General features: G+C 37.2%; 3 protein-coding genes across 3 annotated transcripts; all 3 read right to left on the bottom strand.

The window, feature by feature from the left end:
* Positions 1-5,277: 5,277 nt before the first annotated feature.
* On the bottom strand, positions 5,278-9,584 carry LOC124996508 (tumor necrosis factor receptor superfamily member 14-like). The gene is made up of 10 exons (XM_047569608.1): positions 9,562-9,584; positions 8,738-8,864; positions 8,251-8,344; positions 7,864-7,989; positions 7,463-7,618; positions 6,541-6,628; positions 6,271-6,449; positions 6,108-6,139; positions 5,952-6,011; positions 5,278-5,841 (listed from the first exon to the last, which is right to left on the bottom strand). Exons 2-10 carry the CDS (start codon positions 8,795-8,797, stop codon positions 5,827-5,829), a joined length of 810 nt encoding a protein of 269 aa, XP_047425564.1. The 5' UTR covers positions 8,798-8,864; positions 9,562-9,584; the 3' UTR covers positions 5,278-5,826.
* A 3,227-nt stretch (positions 9,585-12,811) lies between these two features.
* On the bottom strand, positions 12,812-16,340 carry LOC124996571 (tumor necrosis factor receptor superfamily member 14-like). Its single transcript, XM_047569732.1, has 7 exons — positions 16,249-16,340; positions 16,014-16,133; positions 15,219-15,312; positions 14,828-14,953; positions 14,488-14,643; positions 13,258-13,345; positions 12,812-13,152 (listed from the first exon to the last, which is right to left on the bottom strand). The coding sequence occupies exons 2-7, from the start codon at positions 16,080-16,082 to the stop codon at positions 12,951-12,953; spliced, it is 735 nt and encodes a 244-aa protein (XP_047425688.1). The 5' UTR covers positions 16,083-16,133; positions 16,249-16,340; the 3' UTR covers positions 12,812-12,950.
* Positions 16,341-17,817: 1,477 nt separating this feature from the next.
* Positions 17,818-20,294, bottom strand: LOC125019871 (L-rhamnose-binding lectin SML-like). The gene is made up of 9 exons (XM_047604890.1): positions 20,215-20,294; positions 20,111-20,143; positions 19,967-20,017; positions 19,520-19,655; positions 18,839-18,945; positions 18,703-18,747; positions 18,476-18,608; positions 18,176-18,279; positions 17,818-17,997 (listed from the first exon to the last, which is right to left on the bottom strand). Exons 1-9 carry the CDS (start codon positions 20,237-20,239, stop codon positions 17,981-17,983), a joined length of 651 nt encoding a protein of 216 aa, XP_047460846.1. The 5' UTR covers positions 20,240-20,294; the 3' UTR covers positions 17,818-17,980.
* Between the last annotated feature and the right edge of the window lie 713 nt (positions 20,295-21,007).

Genomic DNA, 21,007 nt, shown 5'->3' with positions numbered 1-21,007 from the left:
TTCCATCTGAAAATGTTCCATCACTGCAGTCAGAGCACACAGTGTCTGAGGAGGATGTACCTGCACACACAACATTATATGGAAGATGAAACTAGTTCAGTCTAAAGTATGAAGAGATGAATTCATGAGGAAATAATAAACTAAAGCAACTAGTTAAACATTATAGTTACAGTTGCATATATCAATAACAGTGTAGATTCACTAACTTTCACTAAAAGTTTGTACAAAGCATCTCATTCTAGGGATTTTCTTTCATTACATATAAGATTCCTCAAAAGAGCACAAATTTCCACATTTCTGTTGTTCTCTCAGTCTTCTGATCAATATCAGGCTTTTGTTCTTTTCAACTTCACTGTTTTGCAAAGTGTGATAAAAGCAAAACATATTTCATTCAGCTGTTACTATGTTCCTTGATATATACCTTCACATTGTAATAATTATGCATGACATGTGGAATTGTTTCTTTAATTGTTTTCATTTTATTTATTTATTTATTTATTTTTTTGCCACACCTGCTCCTTCAGGAAGTGACATACTAGACCTTTACCACATGCAGACAAATGCTTCACAGTCGGATAATAGATGATGAAATAAATGGCAGAGATAAAAAATAAATAAAAAACAGGCCAAGACACACTGAAGATATTGACTGAATGGGTTTTGGATGCTCACATTTGATATTGTATTTATTATTTATCTTTGCTTTTTTCTCAATTTCTTGTTTGTTTGTTTGTTTTTACATTTTTTGTATTGTACCACTTCTCTAAAGCCTGTTGTATGCTGCCTCAAATAGAATTAAGAGTTAATTCTAACTAAAGTTTATCATTGCAGAAAAATAAAAAAGCCTCCTGTTCACTAGGGCTGGGGGATACTGGCAATTTTGGTATCGATCAGATACCAACTAAATACAGGGCTAGTATCGCCGATACAGATACTTTTTCTTGAAATATCATGATTATTGAACAACTCCGTAATTCTACCTTTAGTTGCTTCATTATGATTATGATAAAGTTCAGGACAAACATTTGGGCAAATAAACTAATTACAGTACAAAACTATTTAACAGAATACAACTTAAATAAGTCCACTTTTACTACACAGTTGTTTTAGAAAAAAAAATCATTAGTGCAAGAAAAAGGAACAATGTAACAAAAATATAAATATGACAATGTCAACAACACAACAACAATGGGAAATAAAGTCTGTAACACATTTAAGTAAAACAAGTAAACAAAAGTAACAATGTGATAATAAATATAAAAATTGCTCAGAGTTTGCATCACGTCAACGGCATCAGTGTCCGCTGTGTCATGTGGTGATACTAGAATCTGAATGTCAGACTCTGTCCATATCCACCTTTTACTACATTTATGGATGGAGAAGCTCCTGCTCCGCACAGACTTGGAGAGAAACTGCACTCGCATGAACTCTGTGACGAGTCATTTTCTGGACATATAGATGAGAAGCTGTAACAAAAGTATCGATCTCACAACGCTAGTATCAATCAGACACCGATAATGGCCTTAGTATCGATACTTTGGATATGTAGATTGTTAACACCCAGGACTACTGTTGACTCAACAATGACATTCAGTCCCTGCAGTACTCTTCATTTCATTCTATTTCATGGTCACAGCTGTTCTCTGATAAATGCACAAGAAATAAATGTTGCATTCTTAAGTAGGGAGGGAGTTGGTTTGCACTGCCACACCTTTCTGTTGAACTAAGGACTGCAACACAAGTGAAGGACGGATCTGATGTTACACAAAGGTTTTAGTTTGTATTTTCGTACATCAGACAGGTCCGTCCTTCACTTGTGTTGCAGTCCTTAGTTCAACAGAAAGGTGTGGCAGTGTAAAAACTGAGACAGGCCATAATGCTGTAAAATAGTTACAGTGCTTAGAGCAAAGGTGTCAAACATACGGCCCGGAGGCCAAGATCAGTCCTCTAGAGGGTCTAATCTGGCCCGTGGAATGAATTTGCAAAAATTACACTGAAGATATCAGCTGAAAATTTTTGATAAAGTAAGAAATTGCACTTGAACCTTGCACTTCTTAAGGAGTTTACGGTTGTTCATTACATGTAGCTGTACTTTTTTTTGCAATGAAGCAAAGCAAAACATTTGGAGTTGTCATTATTTACCAAGTAATAAGCTATTGTGTTACTGGTCCGGCCCCTTTGAGATCAAATTGTGCTGTATGTGGCCCCTGAACTAAAATAGTTTGACTCCCCTGGTTTAGAGTAAACACTGATCACATAAAAAAGCTGAATCCTCGATGATGAGTTACAATAAGTTCAAGTATCCACTGACGATAACTTACCGACGATGTAGGAACCACATTCCAACAAAAAAACCACAGAAGAAACCAAGTAATCGGCGCTAAACCAACGACCACAACGAGAAAAATGCAACTGAAAGAATAAGGTCTGCGGTTATGTGGTTTCTTGACTCGGCCCATAAAGTTTATCTTCTTACCTTTAATCAAAGGTCAGAGAGCACTGCTGTGGTTAAAGTATTAACAGAAATATACCTGTATCACAGTTGGTGCATGGGAGACACTGTGTATAGAGCACAAATTCTGACAAAATGAAATATAAATAAATACCTGACATAAATAATTTAATTAATTAATCATTAACAAATAAATACCTAAATATATGAACGTTGAGAACTAGTACTTTCATTCTTTGCATACAGACAGTAGGTGTAACAGTAATAGAATATGTTGAATCCGTGTCCAGGTACATGATGTTTGTCATGTATCACATAACACACACACACACACACACACAAAGAAACAGTACTATTCTGTTCTTTTTCTCTGAATATAATTGTATAAACTTTATTTCATATAAACCATATAAACACAGATGCTGTTATTACTATAACATAGTGTTATAGTTATTCATAGTTATAGTTATTCATACCAATATAGGGCCTACAATATATACAATAATATATAATACACATATAGACTTGCAATGTTATCTGTAACAAACTGAAAAATATATATATATAAATTAATATGTGATATATATATTCTATCTACAGCCTGTCTTTCTTATTTTATCTTAACTACTCAGTCTAACCTAATCATCTTATCTAACCTGTCTTTTCTATTCCTTGGTGAAAGGGTTTGACCCCATTGAACCACAGTTTTAAATAACATATTTCTTGTTCTGCCACTCTGTAATGTCAGAGACGTGGGTCTGGTGATGTGGTGAAGCCTTTAAGGAACGTGGACATAACCAATGACAACAACTTTGAATGATGGTTATCAATGGAACGGTGTCTCCTCATTGTGTTCCCTGAGCAAGAAAACATCCTCGGTGCCTCGGAGCTGAAATGTTGTCAGAGGACAGAGGACATGTCCACTGCAGACAGGGACACAGTGTTGTCTTGTACCACCACGTGGTCTGACTGATACTGAACCATCAGACGGTGGAACTGGTGCAGATGGATTATTCTTCCATTACCTTTGTAGGGAAAACACATACAAAACATGCAGCACATAAAATAATATTAAATATATTTGTAGAATTCATTGTAATTAGAAAAAATGAACCCACCTGAGGCTCTGAGTGAATTCAGATCCTGGCTGCACCTGTATCATACAGCATAGCATATTTACTCTGAACCAACAAAAACATGACGTTATTGTATATGAAAGTAGGTAGAGTAGGTGACATGACAAATGATTTACTAGTTAGAGATGGATACAGTCGTTCTGTCTGTGCCATCCTGTATAAAATACTCCAGTCAGTTCAGTTAATTTCAATTTTATTTGCATAGCATCAATAACAATACAAGTTCTCTCAAGACACTTCACAAAAACCGTCCTGAAACCCCCAGAGCAGCCTGGAGGAGAAACTCCCTTTCAGTGTCAGTGTCATACCAGTCACACTCAGGCTTATTTCATGATGTCAGCTGTAACCTACATCTGTGTTATGAATACATGATTTATAAAGTTTCATAGATTTAACTTCTAAACACGAGTTAGCTCTAATTGGCTAGCCACGACTGAACAGATTATTATATGACAGTAACTAACGAATCAAACAACCAACAGAGATGTTCAATCTTCCTTGTGAAAACTTATTCCTCGTGTCCTGTTTTGTTTGGTCCACTGACTTTACAGGAGAAGCTTAAAAGTCCAGTTGAGGCTCAGAGTTGAGCAGACGGCCGACATGGACATGAAAACTCCTCCTCAGTCTCTGAGTTTTGTCCTCAGAGTCAGCGGCCTGATGGCAGCAGGGAGAAGAGAGAAGTGTCTGGGCTGTTTATTGTCTCGGTGCTCCTGCTGGACTGAATGTGATTTAGCCTCATTTTTCCTGGACATTTGGTCTTTCTTTTGATGCACTACAATACTACTACTAGAATGACTAAAACCACCACACCAACCCTGACGCCCACAATAACTCCAATATTTTAAGTTTTTCCCATTTTTCAATTTGATGATAGGACGGCACTGTGATTAGGTTGTAGGTTGTAAAAGGATTTCAAGTTGTCCTGTGAGCTCAGATCTTTACATTATGAAGCTTGTGAATGAGATCAAGTATATTTAGGCAGAAATAATCTCTCAGTAACTATACTATACCTTCAGTCATTTTTTGCGAGGTGAAAACTGATTGAAAACTGCAAAACACATCCAAACATGAGAAGCAAATGCTATGTGGGGCCCAGATCAGATAAAAACAATGCAGAGTCACGAGGATCATTGCAAAAGCGCTCCCGTGGCCAGAAATCTGATTCTGGCAGGCAATGACTTTTTGGCACAACACCGGCATCTAGCAACGTAATTCTTTTACTTTTCTTTGAGTGTCCGTCGGGGTGACCTATAGCAGACCCGTGCACCTTCACATGATGGGCTAAAAGCCAATGGGAGAGCTTTGTGCGGTCACTTTATCAGCCAAAGATCGTATATATATGACGGTGATTGTTCCGTGACCCTGTATGATCACTACTAACGGCAGTATCAGCTGTGAATCCTAATAAATAATGTAAACGGCCATTTATGCATTTAACACAAGCTGAGAGCAGTAAATGTGTTTTAGATGAAGCAGAACCCGTGTTTAGTGCAGGAAACATGACAAGAAATGTCTGTAGCTCATTTAAATGTCTGAGCTGTGCAGTGCCTCACACACACACACACACACACACATTTGCATGGCCATCTTTGTGAGGACACTCAATGGCATAATGCATTCCCTAGCCCTTTACCCTAACCCTAACCCTCTCAACTAGATGCCTAACCCTAACCCTAACACTAACCATAATCAAATTGTAACCTTTACCCTAAAACTGAGTTTTAACCTTCAAAACCACCAAAAAGTGAGGCCAAAAAAGTGAGGACCGGCCAAAATGTCCTCACTTTACACAAATGTCCTCAATCTGACGGTATGAAACTTAAACTGTGTGTTTCTATAAATATGTGTGAAATAAATTTTCTTTTCTTTTTTTCTTTTCCTTTCTATATCTGGTCATATGACTTTTTCTATATGTATATGACACCACCACAGCATGAATATTCTGAAAGCCCAGGTTGTTCTGAAAAAAAGGATGTAAAATACTTGATTGTCCCTCACAGGGCTGATGTTTAACAAGCATTCTTACACAAGGAGACCAGGCGAGAGGAAAACAGAAGAATATGCCATAGTCAATAGGGTTGGTGGTTAAGCTTTACCCTCTCCCAAAAGTTTATGTTTTGTTTTATATAAGATCAGCGAAGGTGAAAAAAGTTCCCTCTGCGTCCAAATGCATATTAACTGGATTCTGGAGCAAATGTAGTCCACGGAAAACAGATTTCATCTGAGAGTTTAGACTGGTTACACAGGTTCAACCTGAGGAGAGAAACACACTGACTTTAAACACAAACATTTGTAGAGACATCACACAACCAGAAGATCCTCAGTTAATAAACATTTAATTAAAGAGCACACAGTTGTCTTACCTCCTCCTGCTCTGACAATGACATTGATTCTTCCACTGATGGTCGTGTACGTAGAGGTGTCTTTTTTTAGAAGAATTGAAGAAAAAAAATAACACATAATTTAATTTCTTAGTTAAACCAAGTGCTGTGATCTGTAACAGTGAGAAATAAACATACCTCTCTGGAGTTGTCTGCATGATTGTTTTCGTCTGTAACAAATAAAACCAGAGAAAAACACATTTACCATCACTGTCATGACTCAACAGAAAACATTAACATCATCAAAGATGTGACAAAACATGAAGAAGAAGAATATTTTCCTGCTATAAATGGAACCTACCTGTTAGACAGTTTATGTTTCTTATGATGCAGCACACTACTACTACTACTGGAACGACTAAAACAACCAGCATTCTGATGATGTTGACAGTAGCTCCAACATTTGAGGTTTGTTCCCCACTAACAGAATCAGCTGACTTAGTTCCTGCTGTTATCAGCTCAAGGTTCATCGATTCACATCTGGAACAATAAAGACACATTTTATAGAGAATATTACTGATGTAATAAGACATCAAACATGTCTCCATGTGTGATGTGAGGATTTACTTACTGTCTGTGTTGGAGACAAGATGTTAATGTTCCATCTGAAAATGTTCCATCACTGCAGTCAGAGCACACAGTGTCTGAGGAGGATGTACCTGCACACACAACATTATATGGAAGATGAAACTAGTTCAGTCTAAAGTATGAAGAGATGAATTCATGAGGAAATAATGTGTTGGAATGAGGTTTATTAATCTATGAAGAAACCTAGAAGCATGACCTAGGTTGGTATTGCGTAACATGTCATATTTAACCTTTATTATACAACAAGTAGTTCCGGCTAAGCAGTCCAATTGGTCAATAAGACATTTAGAACGTGCTTAAATCAGCATTACAGCACAGCTGACTCATCACTAAAAATATTGCTCCAACAAGTCTGTGGCAACATTGTATCCATCTCCATGGCAACACTGTAACTGTCAGAGCTGGAGCAGCAAAAACAACACTCATCTGGGACAAGAAAATCATTTCTGTTGCTAGGTCGTTACTAAGGTTCGGATTATTTGCTGTAGTGGTGAACTAGGCTTCATTACACATCGGAGTCTACTGACACGACTGATTGTGTTCCAGTTATTAGTCAGACCCCATTTATTTCCATGGGAACGGGAAGCACACTCGCAAAAAAACTTTAAATTTTGAAAGCAAAATGTCCATCAACATGAATATATATTTAATTATATGCTATATTTTGTTGGTAATTGTTGTATGATTGTAATATTACCCTCGAGGGTGATGTTGCTTAATTAAAATGATAAACAGTGTCCTACAGTTCCTATGTCTATGTCTGGTTGACTATGTTCTTTGTTATCCTGAGACTCTTGGACAAAGCTATTACCCTGTGGGGATCAATAAAGTGATCTTGAATCTTGAATCATGATACAAAGACAGGAAATCTTCTGGGAATCAAGACACCATTAGGCTGTACTAACCCTTTTCCTTGATGTATTGTCCTGGATCACAGTCCTTGTGTTTCTGTGCTGCTGCACATTGGTCCTTTATTAAGTCAATACAGAAGAATCCTTCAAGTGGTTCACAAACTGTATCTGATGTTGTTGTACATGACGTCTTTACCTTCAGACCAGAACCTATCAACACATATGGAAGTTACAAAACATGCAGAAAAAAAACTCCTATTCTGTTTAATCTGTTTCTGATTTAAAGATACCTTCAGTGGTTAGAACAACTTTACAAAATGTGACACAATAGTCTCTTCACTTCATGAATTCATAGGAAACATCTGATTTGATTTCAAGTTCACCAGTTGATGTTAATGTGGAAAAATATTAAAAACATTTCTGCTGATAAATAAATAATATGAACATAAATGTACCTGTATCACAGTTGGTGCATTGGAAACACTGCTTATGTCTAGTAAATTTATCCATATAAGTTCCACTCATGCAGGACTGACATGATGTACGTCTGAAGGCCGTACAATCTGTTTTAACTCTGTTTCCTGTTGAGAAGACAAGCGGCAATTATAGTTGAATAAATGTTGTTAAAACACAAACATCATAGTAAGGAGCATGTTGCTAAGTAAAGATTCATACACTGTTGCATCTTAAACTGGTATTATTATTACTACCATCAGATGAAGGCAAGAGAGTCTAAATAAATATTCATCAATTGTTTTTGTTCAGTAGCAATTTTCACTTGTGATCACACATTAAACATCAGGTAAGGATGAAGAAACTTTTAGTCTCCAGTTGGATCTTACCAGGTGGACACATTGGGCAGCATTTCTTCCCTATCCAATACTCTTGTGGACGACATGTGAAGGTTTGACAGGACAAGACTTTAATCACAATTATCTGTGGAGAGAAGGTAAAAGAAACTTTACAACTAAACATCTAGATCATAATAGTAGGCTTGTACAAGCAAAATATAAAGACATTCTTCATCGGAGGACAGTCTCTTCTTAACACAATGTATAATTGTTACTAATTTGTAGTGTGAGTTTTCTATACAACACGATGTTACTGAACGTACAGACTGGTTGAACTCTGCTCTATCTGATCAGAGGGTAACCAGAGAACATCCAGTTCACTTTGAGTTGTTGGATGTATGTGAGATGTAAACAGGACTTGAAGAACAACCCCACTTCTTCTATCCCACTAACAGAAAGAATCTCCCAGGTTTAGGAGGATTAGAGGAGGAGCTTTATCATTTATTATCCTGTGATTTTCTGCACTAAAGAATTTTACCAGAAAAGCTGAAGTTCTCAAACATGTTCTTCTTGAAGTCTTGTCATATAGCAGGAACATTTTTTCTTGAGCTGAAGACACAACAATGAGACCTGGGATGATGTGAGTTGGAACATGTGAACAGCATCTGTAGGAAAAGTAAATGTTTACAAAAACATAAAAAAGCAGAAATGCTGGTTGAACATTGTAGTTGCATGTATCAGTAACAGTGTCACTAGAATTCACAAAAGTTTGGACACTTCTCATTCTAGCGTTTTTCTTTCTTTCTTTCTTTTTTTTTTTTAAATATCAGATTCTTACAGACTTCAGTTCTTTTCAACTTCCCAGTTTTGCCAAGTGTGGTTAAAGCAAAATATTTTTCATTCAGCTGTTCATTGCTATATATTTTCACATTATAATAATAACAATACAGCACAAAGCTCTAAATAGTTGTCAACACTGATGCTGGCTGCAGTGAGAGAGAGGAGACTTGTTGTCTGTGATTTTAATTGTTCTGAGTTTCTCTCTTTAGTAAAGGCGTTCATCTCACTGGCAGACAGCCCATGACAAAATAAACAAATACAATAAATAATAATAACAACAACAATAATAGCAATAATAATTACATAATATACAAAATCTAAAATAATATATAAATAATTCATTTTGCTATATATATATATATATATATATAAAAACAAAAATATATAGATATCAGTAAAAAGTGTATTATGGATATATGCGCCTTTTTATTTAATGATGTTACTTATGAAAGCTATTGTGGTTTCGTTACAGATCGATTAAATTAAACAGCGTTTGTCTGTGTGCTCCTAGAAGGAACTTACCAACGATGTAGGAAACAAATTCCCCAAAAAAAAAAAAAAAAAAAAAAAAAACAGGCATTAAAACAACAACCAGACGGAACAACGACGCTGACTCCGAAGCTGACTGCATAAATGTCTCGTCGGCACTTACAGTTAATGCGTTGCCTAAAATGTCTAAAATGTTTTCACATCAGGAAGTGTCACAACAAACGGACAATCAGTGGGTGAACAGTGGCACCGCACATTTAGGTAATTCCCCCTTAACTTTCCCTTTAAGTGATGAATCGGAGGCTAAACGGTCATGTGATCTGTTGCGCCACACAGACGGAAAGGTCATCGCAATGGATTTATTTTTATTTATTTTATTTTATTGTCCATACATACATATCTTGAATATTTAATAGTCATGGAAGCACACGCGGTTTAATGACAACACAGTTATGACTGGCACTGACCTCTGGGTATTTTGTTACTCTTACAAGTACTTTTTTTCTACATTGAATTAGTGTATAAGTTTATAACAGCTGGATACTGGAGCAAATCTACTCTGCAGTGAACAGTTCACATGTTGTCTAGATGGTTCCCACTGGTTCAATTAAAGCAGAAAGCACTTGTTCATTTGTAGAAACATCACAGTGTAACACAGCACATTGACTTAAAACACAAACATTTATAAAGACATCAGACAGGCAGAGGATCCTCAATTAATAAACATTTAATTGTCACGGCTGTCTAAAGATAGTTAGGTAGAGTGCAGATGCTACATCACTGAATGAGGATAAAGTTTTAAAAGAAGGAACCCTGGTTACATATATTACAGTTCATCTCATCTTCTACAATCACTTATCTTCACTTGTTAAAATCCATAACAGTGCACGGTATAGTAAACAAGAAGTATTAAGAAATAAATGTTTTATGTTAAAGATTCTTCCAAGTAGCTATCTTTGGCTTTGATGACAGCTTTTCACACTTCTGTTATTGTCTCAGTCAGCTGCTCAGTGTCAGTTTTGCTAAGTGTGCAAGAAACAAATATTTTCCCACTGTTGCAATTTTCTTCTTGTTTCAGTTTTGTTTATTTTATTTTATTTATATTTTATCTCCACTCACAGACACTGCCTCAAACGAAGTCATGAGCTAATTCTAATTAAAGCTCATGTGCAGTTTATTATTGCAGAAAAATAGAGTAGAAGATAGTAGCAGTAATATAAAAGGCTGCTGTCCTTTCTACAGCAAACATACATTCAGTCCCTACGGTACTCCTCTTTATCATTATCTTTTAAAGTTCATGGTCATAGTTGCTCTCTGTTAAATGCACAATAAATTTGCTAATAAACTGAATCTAAAATAGCTGGGAGGAGATGGTTTAAGTTCAAGTATCCAACTTACCAAGGACGACGAAGAAATCAAATTCCAAAAAAGAAACAAACAAAAGAAACCAAATAATTGAGTGAAAAAAAATGAAGTGAAACCGAGTTCCTGTGAATCGTGGCTCTGCCCATACAAGTCCTGAATTACCCCGATTGATGATCTCACCCTTCTTCCTGAATCAGAAGTACATGTCAGCAGAGTCATCACAAACACAGATTCAAATCAATCTTTATTTATAGAGCAGTTGTCATGCAAATGCAACACACATACAGAGGCATATAAGCACACCCACACATACACATACACACACACACACCCACATACCTACTAAAAGTCATTGACGGGACATGGCAGGGCACTAAGGTTTGAAGCACAGAGGACATTCGCTTTTGGGGGCCAATCCACACTGAGGGGGGTGCCAGCCCCGTGGGAGCACCGCCATAAAAACCACCCCAACCCAGGTAGATAAGTGAACTCCACTCCTACGTCTAGAGCGTCAAACCACCCACAAACCACCAAGGCCGAAGGGACCGAAGGGACCGAAGGGACGGCATCCCAACAGGCAGACAGGAACAAGACCCAGCATGGCCGGCCCCCATGAGCAAACATTGGAGAACTATAACACTAAAATAGTAAAATGTCATAATATAAGAAGTATAAATAATATAAGAAAGGAAAAATAAACCATAAAGTAAATAATAATAACAATAATAAATTCAATGAAAATAAGGTAAAAAAAAAGTAAATCATTTCTTTAATTTAAAAATAATCTAAAACAATGCAATAAAGGTACTAAAATGACCCACGTAAAACACTGATAACATTAGTAAAAAGTCCAGTCAGTGAATCTAAGTAATAAGTTAAATATTGCAAAAACAAGTTGTTAAACACACTAGTGTTTGTTACGTGGCTGAAAGTAATACTAGTCTAAATTTTTCTTCTACTTTTAACATATTCTGTATATAGGGGGGTGGCGCAAGTGGCTCACCTGAACACAAACGGATCACAAACACACAGAAATTTAGGCAGGTATGCACAATGGATTAAATTTTTTTATTCTTCATACGTACTTTGAATAATTGACAGTCATGATAGCACAAGCGGTTGACATTCACACAACCACCTGTATCCACGATGATCATATGAGGTGCATGAGATATCTGTTGTTACCCACTTCTTGCCATTCCATGAAGAAGAAAGAAGTGTAAAGTCTGTGTTAATTATTCCTCTGGATAATGTGCGCACAACAAAGTTCAACCAGGACATTCTCATATTTAGGCAAAATGGAAAATAAAATATTTTCAGTTAAAGGATTTTAGAAAACGTTTTCTAATCTATTAAGACAGACACACTTATTTTTAGACACACCAAAAATGAAAAAATAAAAAGCACATGCGGTGTTACAACATGTAAAGGCATCATTAGATTTCGTTTATGTAACACAGCAATCAGTCCATTCATACATACAGTACATACAATTTCCAATTAAAAGAAAGCATCTGTCACTGTCAGCAGGGTGTTCATGTGGACTAAATGTTGATCTCACTGATTTCTCTTTTCTGTTCTCTGAGAAGAAAATTTGACAGCATCCAAATGTATAATAACTGGATTCTGATGCAAATGAACTCCACAGAGAACAGTTTTCATCTGAGAGTTTATACTTGTTATACAGCTTAGTACTGGGGAGAGAAACACGTTTGTAGACATCACACAGTCAGATGATCCTCAGTTAATAAACACTTGAAGAGCACACGATTGTCTTACCTCCTGCTCTGACAATGACATCGACTCTGGCACTGGTTCTAGCGAAAAATTAGGATTCTTTTTAGAAGAAAAAACACAATTTAATTCATTAGATAAACCGAGTGCTGTTATCTGTAGAGAAATAAACATACCTCTGTGGAGTTGTCTGCATTTCTGTCTTTGTCTATAATTGAACAAAACCAGAGAAAAACATAATTACCATCACTGTCATGACTCAACAGAAAACATTATCATCATCAAAGATGTGACAAAACATGAACAAGAAGAATATTTTCCTGCTATAAATGCAACCTACCTGGACATTTGTTCTTTCTTTTGAAGTAGTACAATATTGCTGCTACTACTACTGGAATGACTAAAATCACCACCACACCAATGAAGACGCCCACAATAACTCCAACATTTGACATTTTTACCCCACAAACAGAATCTGTTGACGTAGTTCCTGCTGTTATCAGCCGAAGGTTCATTGATTCACATCTGGAAGAATAAACGAGAAATAAGAAAAGTACAGATACGACAAATTCATGGCTATTCTAAAAAATATCCAATGTGTCTCCATGTGTGGTGTGAGGATTTACTTACTGTGTGTGTTGGTGACAAGATGTTAATGTTCCATCTGAAAATGTTCCATCACTGCAGTCAGAGCACACAGTGTCTGAGGAGGATGTACCTGCACACACAACATTATATGGAAGATGAAACTAGTTCAGTCTCCAGATCAAAGAGTCATACAGATGCAGACTGCTTCAAATATACGACCTCTGGATGACAGCAACACATTGTTATAAGTAAGTAGTTTGCTAGAAGAGAACGTAAATGTAATGTGGTTTATAAATTTATGCAGTATCAGAGATAGAAACATGGGCTAGTTGAGAGTGTGTTTGATGTTTCATTTACAGTAAACTGTATTTTAATGTTTGCAACTAGCATGTTTGTTTTTCTAAAAACAAGCTTCTCCTGGAAATGTTGGTGGTTAACACTATACACTGGATAACAAAGTAGAAGTCGATATATAAGAGGATGTTAAGAGCAGATTCTTTAGCTGTGTCACGGCAACAGCTCAAGGGTTTTACTACTTTTACCTGCATGCTGAATAAATGTAAATAACATTACTTTCTGTGTGCATAACATTTAGATTTTTCTGTTTGTAAGAAATCCTAAATTTTGAAACAAGATTGATATAAATGTTTCAGGCAACTGGACTAGTCTGATCAATGTCTTCTTCCTCAAGGTATCAAACTGCAAGTCCAGCTGGTGGTTTGTCATAACTCTGGTGTTACTGTAAGAGTGGGTATTGATTTTAAGTAGTAAAAACACAGTTCACTGCTACATGGCCGGTCTTCTCTATGAGTGAAGAAGAACCCTGGGCCAGTAGGTGGCGATAATGGCCCATAGTTTTGGTGGCCAGCTGCCTTTTCCACCAAAGAGAAGGAGAAGATCGGCAAGGAAGAGAGGTCAAGCCATGTAAAGCTACACAGGAACAATATCTAAAAATTGATGAAATTCGTTTTTGCACTTCATGTAGGTGTGCTGTGCAGCACTTTTGTGCCGTCTTTGAATCGTAATTTTTATTAATGAATGCCCTTGAAAAAAATCTAAGTATGTGGTTATACTTTGTTTGCATGTTCAAACCCTTTATATTATTTCTACATATATTTGAGCATGAAATATATTGAGATATTGTGACCTATGTTGTTAGACTTTTGGTGTTCTTTGCCTCCATCTACAATCACCATGTCTTGCATTAATGAGCAAACTGTCACAAAGATCAGTTTCCTTAAACTTTGTACTTATTCAAACTAGAAAACCAACCTTTTTCCTTGATGTATTGTCCTGGATCACAGTCCTTGTGTTTCTGTGCTGCTGCACACTGGTCTTTTATTAAGTCAATACAGAAGAATCCTTCAAGTGGTTCACAAACTGTATCTGATGTTGTTGTACATGACCTCTTTACCTTCAGACCAGAACCTATCAACACATGTGGAAGTTACCAAACATGCAGAAACAAAATTCAATACACACAACAGACACACTAGTCTCTTCGGTTTATGAATTCATAGGAAACATCTGCATAAATTAACTTATCTGATGTGGATTTGATGAAATGAAAAACATTTCTACTGATAAATAAATAATATTAACATAAATATACCTGCATCACAGTTGGTGCATGAGAAACACTGCTTAAGTCCAGTAGCTTTATCCATATAAGTTCCATTCGAGCAGGACTCACATGATGTGCTTCTGGATTCTGTACAATCTGTTTTTACTCTGCTTCCTGTTTTGAAGACAACCAGCCATTATAGTACAAGAAATCTTTATTTCATTCAGCTAAAATACAAACCTCAGTGTAAGGAGCATGTTGTGTGCTAAATAAAGGTTCATACACTGTTGCCTCTTAAATTGGTATTATTATTACTAGCACCAAAAAATAGCAATAAATATGAATCTATTTGTGTTGGTAACCAAAAGTTTTCACTTGTGATCAAACATTAAACAGCAGGAAAGGACTAGGAAACTTCTAGTCTTCAGTTGGATCTTACCAGGTGAACACATTGAGCAGCATTTATTCTCTGTCTGATACTCTTGTGGATGACATGTGAGGGTTTGACAGCACAAGACTTTCATCGCAATTATCTGTGAAGAGAAGTTAAAAGAAAACAATGCAGTAAAAACAGTCATCTCCCATGTTTCTTTGATCCATCCATCTCTTCTCTTTGACCTTTCTTTACAATGAAACAATGTCTGGCTCTTACTGGATAGTTTGTACATAAAGAAACTGATATAGGCAGACTAAAATGAAAGAGTGAAACAAATATCCTACCACTCCTCTGAAAACTAGTTCTACAATAAAATATGAAAGTTTCCATTACAAATCATTTATCAAATGCTGTCACATGAGGGTTGTGGATAATTGTGTTATTTAACATTAGTACAAGTTAAACTGTAGGGTGAGTTGGTCTGTGAGACGTTTAAATGTGTTGTGTAGAGTTTTCTGGCATATCTATGGCATATCTAATCAGAGGATAACTGTAGAACATACAGTTCACTTTGAGTAGTTTTTATTTTATTATGTTTATGGATAATGTGCACATAGAGTAATCAGTACCAGCACATTAATAGATTTAGCATGTCAGACACAAACAGGATCCTCAGAACAAATCCACCAACTCTATCCCACGACTAGTGGAAAGAATTTTTACATTTCTTCTGAAAAGTCTGCATTATTTTGAATACAGTCCTCACAACATCTGTCTGGATTCCACAGATTATCTGTTAGTAGAGGAAGATATAGGAGGGCTAAGTTCCCTGTGATTTTCTGCAGTAGAGAATTTTACCAGCAAAGCTGACGTCCTCAAAGATGTTCTTCTTGAAGTCATGGTAGTTGGCAGGTAAACCGAGGACATCAGAGAAGAGCTTCAGGATGAGATGCATTGGAACGTCCAAAACTGAAACATCTGTAAGAGAAATTAAATATTAAAAGACTGCATAGTAGGAAATCTGGTCATAGTGTGTACATTCTTAAGAGTCACCTGGATAACCTTCGGATTTCTGCTAGATTTAAAATGATACCTTGTTGTGGGTCCATGAGCTAGAGACATTAATCAAACAGTCTGGAAAATTCAAGGTCCATTTTCAGCAGTAGTACGTTGAGAAGGATCATTAACATCTGTCAGACTCCTGTGACACACTGTGGGAACGATGTGAGCTAAAGTCATCAGGGCACTGCTATCTCAGTATGCGCTGGATTTGTGGGAAGTGGGACAAAAAGTTATATGAAACCTTAGATCGTGGGTTTCATTTCATCAAATGGAAGAAGATGCATCCCATTACAGCATGTGACCACTTTTTCCCTAAAACACAGAGAGTTGCAGGGAGACACAAGCCATATTTTAAGTGCACTTGACCCTTGCGCATTTCTTATTTTAATACCTTTTGCCATTAATTGCATTTCTCTTTGCCGCTCTGCGTCACATAGTTACATGTCTGGTCAGTGACGGCGTTAAGGTCTGCACAGGTTTGTGTGTAGGGGCCTGCGCTGAACACAGAAATCTAAAATGCTATATGCATCACAGCAACCAAAGCGCAACAGCTTCAGTAATTCCAGAGGAAATGTTAACTGAGGAGGTTCAGAGGCACAAACATTTGTATTTGTTTCTGTGAGAGTTTTTGTTCCAAGTGAAGTAGGAAGTAGAAACAAAAATGAACCCGACTGGTAAAAGTCACAGCAGCTACCAGAGTTTTACGTGGCGTTTTTACAGAGCGAGCCAAACTGATGCAACAGATTGGTACAAATATAAATGGCTCACACTGGCATAGATTACAGCATCTATGTCCCACAGTACATTAAATGGGCCTCGAGGAGAGGAGGTCTACATCAGGAGGAGGTTTCTGCGGGTTTGTTTTATATTTATTTGTTTAATGTGATTTGATGTTTAATGATTTGATTTTGATTTGATTTACGATGCTAGCGTCAACGTTTGCTCTGTGCTATCGCCATAGCTACCTTATCAAATTGATGCCGAAGTCTACACCACCTATTTGAGACTGTCTGGTGAGTAACGTCTGGTATGGTCAGTTTTCTTTTTCCATTTGAACGGCCCTAGATTTTCTAAATGAATCAAACTTGTAGTTTTCAAACCTGATTGACCTTGGAGTGTAAAACTGGTAGAGTTTCCCCCCAAAGTAAGGTTAAATAACTTAATTATCTCTTTCCATATTCACTGTTAGGTGACGTAGAGCAGCATAACTAAAGGTTGGTTCAGGGTCATCTGGAAAAAGCAATGTGCACCTTAAAAATAGAGAGGGCGTCCCAATTTAAAGTCAGAGCTAGATTAACAGGAGGGGTGACTAATAGTTGGTTTTCTTCATTTACAACAAGACAATGTTGTAAATCTTATAAACAAGGTAAGGCACCAGCTGATGACTTCTTCTTCCATGTAAAGGCCTTTACCATTCAACATAACAGAAACCTGATTCTAGTTTCCATAAACAGTTCATTCAACAGTATCAACTCATTGTTCCCTTTTCATATCAGTGTGCAGTTTCATATCATTGTGTGCAGGCGGTTTCAGTTGTGGCAACATAAACTCAACAAACTAATAAATAAATCAACTTGTAGTTGGACATATCTCACTGATGCCGTGTGGAGGGATATATTTTATTTTAAACGTCGTCTTAAAGTCAAAATTACATCAGAGCTCTCTCATCTCGTACATGCATGACCACAATGAGACACTTTATTTGAAGTCTGATGTGTTGTATTCGTGGTTCGTTCACTGTGACGTCCGTACGTTAGCTCCTTTTAAGCGGCCACAGGATCTGAAAAAAGGAAATATAAGACTTTACTCAACAAGGGATATTTAAATGATTAACAGCACTAAATGTTACGAATCTTTTAAGGGAGCAAAAAAAAAAAAAAAATAAAATAAAATAAATAAATAAAAATACATTTACTCCATGTGTTATCCACCTTTGTACATTCCTTATAGCTACGTACCCTCACAGGTGTAGGCCACCTCTAGATACTTGTAAGTGTTGGCACAGGACTCGCCCAACACCGAGCTGCTGGCTCTTACTGAACACCTTTGTCTCCCGTTACATCTGTGGATGCAGAGCGACACAAAAGAATGTGAAGGACTCACCGGTACTAACAGAGACAAGCGTTGGCTCATTAATCTCCAAAGGAATAATTAAAATATCAACTGAACAACTGGTGATGGCATAAGATAACAAGGCATGAAGGTGGTTGTTGCAAAGTTAGACAAGTTAAAAATGAACAAAGTCCAGGCATCTGTACTTTTCTGCAACTTTGCTAGTGGGCTGATAACATTTGACATTCTGGATCATAAAGTCCTGCCGCTGGAAAGCGCATGTGGTCCCATCGCGACGTCCAAAATCAGCACCGCGTATGGTTATAACCTTCCCATTATCTGACAATGAAAAGGATGCACACTGTAATTATTATGTTTTCAAAGGCAGAAGGAGCAAACAGAAGTTGTCATGTCAGCGCCATGTTTATCTTACCACAGCTTAGGTATGCCCGAGAGTGCTCGCATGTTACGAAGTGAGCTGTCAAAGTGACACACGTCAGGTTACGACCCATTCTAAGCTACGTTATTGTTGTTGTTGTTGTGCTGTTTCAAGTAGACGTGGTACTGACTTGCAGGGATGCAGGTGTAGTTGGTCTCCACGTATTTAAAGGTGCCGCTGCAGGGATCTGCTCCGAAGACGCTTGCGCATGTTTCACACACCTTCTTGCCATCGCACCTGCCGGTAGAGCTGAAGTTACTACCACGCACCCTCAGCTCTGCTTCTGGCTGCCTAACTCTTCGTTTCGATCTGCTTTTGGTCTCAACCAATGTCTAGCTTCATCCAACCTTTACTTTCTAAAGAAATATCCTCCCATGTGTCTTAGGTAAAGTTTCTGTGTGTTGCATAGATCGGATTTAACCCTTTGTACCCATTCTCAAACCATTGCTATTCATCATAACATACACAAATTTGCCCATGCGTGAACACATTAATATATATATATATATATATACACAAATATCTAAACTGTGACTTTTTGAGCGCTTTTGAACAGACGACCATAACTTTACAATCATGTGAACATTTTAATAATGATATGCTATTAACATAGATTAAAAATGTATGATATGTAATTGTGATTAATCATATTTCTTAGTGTGGAAGGCAAAGGGTTAATATATATGCAATACACTGCACATTTAAAATCCTCATTACACAAGAGCATGTTTGTATATGCTGAAATAATTGCTGGAGAAATCATTTATACAAAAAAAAAAAAAAAAAAAAAAAGACAGTTCAAGGTGCGCACCTTGCCTTGACCATTTCTTCTGCTGCATCCAGAGAGCATGCAGTGTTGGCCACCTCCTCAGCAGTTTTTCCCCCGGCGCAGGTTTCAGTGTCCGCACGGCCGTAGAATGCCGACTCCACGCTGATCACCCCGGTGTCTGTTACACAGCACAAGTAAAGTAGAGAAGCAACATTTTGGGATTAAAATAGATCAGACAAAGTAAATAATATGGTAATGTTAACCTCTCCTTCAGAAATGGAGTGAAAGTATAAAGTGCTGAAAAGAAACAGGATGATACCGGCACTCATTTTGTTTGCCCACTTGTGCCACTTTATATTAACATTTCAAACTTGCAAGATCAATTCCTGCAGGATCAGCTAATTAAAAGGAGGAAGTCATTGGATCTAGATCTGATGCATGCTGTAAAAAAGTACTGAGGACAGAAAGCTTTAAGTTCAGGAGTCATACCACAGCTCAGACGGTGGACATGGCCTCCACAGGTGGTAACTCTCTCTGCACCTATGAGACAAATTGGAATATTAGTTTCTATATTATATTTTAAGACATGCATGGGGGAAATTGAGCATAAAAGTGTATTTAGAGTGTATTTACCTGTTGTTGTGAGCAGACAAGCTGCTGCCAGCACTGAAAAAGACGTAAATAAATGAACACTGATGCATGAGACCCCACTTATTCCCGTCCAGCAGAATACTCACAAAGTGTGGTGCTGAAGTGAAGCATGGCTGCAGAGATCCAGGTGAGACTGACTGTGGGTGGCACAGACACTCACATGGTATTTATGCATCTGGCTCTAGGACAGTGTGTTATCACAGAAAAACAAACCCCTCCTGCGCAGCTGACTCCAGTTTAGCTGCTGGTGTTTCTGAACATGTGGCCAGATGCTGTTGAACCCTGTTGAGCTGGGTTAAGTCTGGGTAATTTATAAGGTCATTTCAAGAAATATCCTTGTCATTAAATGTATTTATCCATCCTAGTCAGGTTTAATTAAAGGCATCCTTTAAAAGGTTTACCAAAGCATTCAGTGACATTAGAAACTTCTGTAACTAAGTTATGATCTACATTTAATCTGCTTTACTTCACAAAAGATCCAAGCTTCCTTGAGTCTCCATCCTCGATAAAGTATTAAAGTCTGGTTTAAGAGTTCATAGAAGTTACTAATGACTTTCTCATGGCTTCAGACAACGTTGGTCTTTATTCTTCATCACAATGTTATACTACAGAAACTGTAAAGTGTTATTTCAACTAAAGGAACTTTACTTTCCACCCTCCCTTTGCAAAATGATCATCAATCAGTTATCATTTCACCCACGCATCCTAGAGGCAAACACACCAAGGTTTACGTGTACAAGAGCAAACACAACAACAAACAGATAAGATGAGAGACAAGTCTAGCGCACACATAGCCCACTTAACTCAGCTGACCTCATGTAAAAGGTAAACTTAGATGAACCCAGCATTTCCAGGGGCTTCCAGTTTCTGTGACCGCAG

Source organism: Mugil cephalus, chromosome 1 (assembly GCF_022458985.1).
Source record: "Mugil cephalus isolate CIBA_MC_2020 chromosome 1, CIBA_Mcephalus_1.1, whole genome shotgun sequence".
NCBI lineage: Eukaryota > Metazoa > Chordata > Actinopteri > Mugiliformes > Mugilidae > Mugil > Mugil cephalus.
The sequence above is the reverse complement of the archived record's forward strand: the minus strand, read 5'-3'. Positions and strand labels throughout refer to the sequence as shown.